This window comes from Galeopterus variegatus, unplaced genomic scaffold, assembly GCF_000696425.1.
Source record: "Galeopterus variegatus unplaced genomic scaffold, G_variegatus-3.0.2 Scaffold9238, whole genome shotgun sequence".
Taxonomy (NCBI): Eukaryota; Metazoa; Chordata; class Mammalia; order Dermoptera; family Cynocephalidae; genus Galeopterus; species Galeopterus variegatus.
In genome coordinates this window covers 19,690-24,018 of record NW_007735349.1, presented here as the reverse complement: position 1 = coordinate 24,018, position 4,329 = coordinate 19,690, and the positions used below count along the sequence as shown (strand labels likewise).

The following is a 4,329-nucleotide window of genomic DNA, read 5'->3' as shown; positions in this document are numbered from 1 at the left end:
GGTCGATGGGGTATAGATGGATGGATGGATGGGTGAGTGGGTGGGTGGGTGGGTGGGTGGATGCATGGGTGGCTGGGTGGGTGCGTAAGTGGCTGGACGGATAGATGGATGGATAAATGGGTGGATGTATGGATGATTGTAGACTCCAAATTCGCTGGCTAGAGTCCTGTATGAGGATCCATGACAGAATGTGGAAATCATAACTGGTTAGTTTTACCTTCACTTCTTCTGTTAATAGATATCACCTTCTCCTTAGGAATAAGCCGTGTTTTAGAAGCAGGCAGCGTTACTCCTGGCCAGGTATTTTGAGCCTCAGCAGCAAGGTTATCTTTTCCTTGAAGGACAGAGTGTCAAACCATGACTTAGTTGCTGGAGAAAGGCTCATTGGAGCATGGATGTGTCCCAAGAGCTCATGAAACTGCCATTCTCCCCAGCATGCCTGGGCCCCTCCAAAGTCCCCTGCTTTCTGCTGATGGGCCTTAGCTTCTCTGCCAGCCTGATTTCTCCAAGGTCACAGTTTCCTGGGGTTATGATAACTTGGAATTTTTGAGAAATGACAGTCTCCTGGGCTGCCACAGGTGCAAGCCTGTATTTCACCTTCTCATGTAGGCAGGAGTATTTTAAGGGAGTTCACAGATTAAAAGAAGCCTGCAATGAATTCTTCTATCTAATGAAGGTGGTTGTTGGGGGAAAAAAATCTGCCACAGGTGCAAGCCTGTATTTCACCTTCTCATGTAGGCAGGAGTATTTTAAGGGAGTTCCCAGATTAAAAGAAGCCTGCAATGAATTCTTCTATCTAATGAAGGTGGTTGTTGGGGGAAAAAAATTACTTCTTTGTTATATTTTATTTTATTTTGGTTTCTTAAAATGGCTTGTAAAGAGGTATCTGTATTTCCTGAGCTCTTTCAGATAGGTGATTCTATTATCCCTGGGAGCTTATTAACCTGGAAAATATAACTAGACGTCTTTCCTCTGTATCCCCAGAAATGGGTTCAAAGCTTGTGTACCCCTCCCTTCTTTCATGTCACCAGTCTGATAACTAAGAATTCTGCTGTGTAGGGAAGAATTTCAGACCATTAAGAGAAAACCTCTTTCTTTGTTTAAGAGTTTAATGTTTATGGAAAATGGGCTTTCCCCCCAACATGAGCCATCTATTCCTTGGGAAAGCCAAGTCCACAGCCAGGTGCCATCTTTCATGTGTTGGAAATGACTGGAACTGCAGGCTTAGAGCAGAGAAAGAAATAACCCCCGAAAGCCCAGTTTTGAAAATGGCAAACATTTCCACTATTCTGCATGTTTTTGGATCAGTGGGGGTCTGTGTGCAGAAAGAGGAGACAGGTTGGAGATGGTTAGAGCAGAAAGCAGCTTATCTACATGGACATTTTTACAAAGAAGCAGCCACCTGAACTTCTGTTGATAGATACCCGGTGCACACCTGCCCTGCACACTCAAACTGGCGCAGCCCACAGCCGCCCCAAGGTGGAGAGAGACTTAGAACAGGCTTGCCTCTTTTACACGCTTGTAGCTTCTGGAATACTTGTGAGTGCACTACTACTCAAATCCCTAGGGTTACTGATGGGACCTGCACAGTGGGAATTGTTTCCCCTAATCTCACTGCTTGGTAAGTCTGGGTTGGACACCTGCAGTTTCCTATAGACCATCCCTTATGCAGCTCAAGCCTTTTCTCTGATGGCTGAACAGATATGCCCAGCTTAGAGCAAAAAGGCCTAATTGCCTTTCCTCCCACCCAGGTCCCCAATGTCCTCACCATAGTCCCCCATGGACTCCCAGGCCTCCTGTGATCAGCCACCCTGGAGATGATTTCCCATAGTACTACCCATGAGGGGTATCTAAACTGTCCCTAACTTCCCTTCCTTCAAATCTCACCTGTCTCCAGTCCTGTTTTTCTCATAGAAGGGCAAGTGTCTAATCAGTGGAAGTATGCCAGCATGATTTGTGGTTGATGTTCTACCCTAAGGTTTGACTGGGGATTTGTTGGAGAAACAGAGCCTTATCCTAACAGTGTGCCCTAGTGGGATGGCCTCAGGCACTGTGGCATGCCGTGATGGGGGTGGGGTGCTGTGAGGCAGAGGGGGCTCTTTCAAGTGTCTGTTGGATCACCCCACTGAGGCCTGCACTAGTAGACCTACAGCCAACCTCTCCCCTGCAAGACAGGTGTCAGGCATTTAAATCTCACAGTACCTGGGAAGGGTAGCAGGGCACATCTTATTGACCCATTCTCCAGATGGGGCTGAGTAAGGCCGAGTGACTTGCCCACTCTCACATGGTGCTGTCTATGCTGTCCTTGGATGTCTGCCGAGGAAGCAGAACCCTCTGTGGTGGGCAGAACCAGTGACACATGGAAGGAGACCATGCCAGGCCTCTTCACTCTTCTGACCACAGTCAGAGCATCCCTTGTCACCTGGGTAGCACTTCCTCTGCCTGCAGCAAGGGCAGGCGGGCAGGCAAGGAGGTGCCAGACACAGCTGATACCTCCAGCTTCCTGTCCTTTCCTCCTGCAGACCTGTGAGGGTGCTGGCGTTATTTTTATCTGGGGACATTGGCGTGGGAAGTATTTGTCTGCGTCATCTGGTAAACGCAGTTGAATAATCTGTCGTCCAAGTCACCCCCAAATTAGTAGTGTTAGGCATGCTAAGCTGTTCACATTTAAAAATACAGTCAGACTGATGAAAGATAATTTGTTCATGGTGCTGACATCACAACCTAAGCACAGAGCTGTCCGTTCCGAGCCCACGCTTTAGACCTGAAGGATGAGCATGTGAATCAGCTTTCCAAGGGCCAGAGCAAGAGTGTCCCCAGCCCTGGTGAGAGAAGCGCAGTGGGGTGGGATGGGGCATCTCAGTATGCCTGGAGACAGGATGTATTTTTCTCCCCCAACTCTACCAGTATGTCATGGTTAGCACACCCCTCATCAGAAGTACGTTAAGGGCCTCCACTCAAATCAAGTCAACAAGAGTCCCCAAACTGCTGTTTTACATCCAGCTCTCATCTCTGCCAAAAACGTGAAAAAGGCTGAGAAGAGTTACTTGTCCGGGAGGCTTACAATCTAGACAAGGAAGAAAAATATGCCTGCAAAACCAGTGCTCGCCTGAACATCGGCTCCCAGTGGAGGTCTGCCCACCCCTTTCCCCACCTCCGGCCCGCCTGTGTCTTCCCTCCACCCTCAGTCAGCGGACGTCAGTAACTGCCTACTCTTCCCCCTCTCTGCAGAGAACCGCCTCCCTCGCCCAGCCCTGATTCCCACCACGCACTGGCCAAGGAGCGGGAGGCTGGCCAGGCTATCCCATCACACCTGGCATGGGAGGCCTCCACACACATGCATGTCCTTGGGCCCAACTTGGGAAGGCCAGGGGAACAGGAGGGGATGAAGTTTGAGTATCTCCCCTGGCCAGACAATTTGCATTCTCATTGTGTTTAGCTCTATTACCCTTCCCTGGGTGGGAGCGTGAAACTGTGAGAGGTCAGGGGGCTTGCCCAGGCCCAAGGTGGGAGTCAGTCAGGGAGCCTCATCCGAGCCTGTCTGGCTTTCAAGTCCCCTGTGCACTTCTTGACACACCAGTAGTTTTCATATATTTTTAGCAGCAGAGGTATTTTTCCCAAACTGAATCTCAGGCATATCCTCAACCCAACTGTGTGAAACAGACCCAGCAGAGGGCCTCTGCCTGGGATCTAGGAGCTCCGAGTCTGCACACTCGACCGCCCCTCTCCCATCCCCACAGGTGGCCTGAGGCTCCTTAGGAACAACATGAGGAGCCCATCTGGTCTTCAGACTAGAGCTCACAGCCCTGGAGAGGGCCTGAGCACTTTCTACAAGACCATCCCAGCCCGGCAGCACTGCACATAACGGACATCACCAAATCCACTTGGCAAGGACCGAACAGAACGACATGTTGCAACAGAGAGGCCTGTTCAGATGGAGCCTGATGCAGACAGCTTCCTTCTATGTCTTTGCAGAAAATGACAGCCATGACGATCGCTTCCACATCTCTATCCCCATACGGTTGCCAGAGGCAGGGCACAAGCCAGGATCCCCATCTCACAGACGCAAATTTAGGCCTTCCCCAAGCCTGCGGGACTTTGCCCCCTTCTCCTCTTGTGCTGGCTCCCCTGCTGTCCCTCCGTGTGCCCCACCCATGTCTCTTGCTTGACTGGCGTCCAGTAAACACTTTGGGACATGGATTGATCAAAGACATGCACACCCCCATTACAGCTTCCTTGAGGGATAATGCCACGTGAATGTTAACGTGACTTTTGAAGACTTCATCTCCGGCAAAGTTAAAAGTCACGGGTGGATTTGGGCTACAGGCT

The 4,329-nt window shown here is 50.2% G+C and overlaps 1 protein-coding gene across 1 annotated transcript in view; it reads left to right on the top strand.

Annotated features, from left to right (window-relative positions):
• LOC103609133 (CBP80/20-dependent translation initiation factor-like) overlaps positions 1 to 3,879 on the top strand; it is a 42,534-nt gene extending 38,655 nt beyond the window's left edge. The window contains exon 4 of the mRNA XM_008593491.1: positions 3,741 to 3,879. Coding sequence (XP_008591713.1) covers positions 3,741 to 3,749 — 9 coding nt within the window. The 3' untranslated portion in view covers positions 3,750 to 3,879. The remainder of the gene's footprint in view (positions 1 to 3,740) is intronic.
• The last annotated feature ends 450 nt before the right edge of the window (positions 3,880 to 4,329 follow it).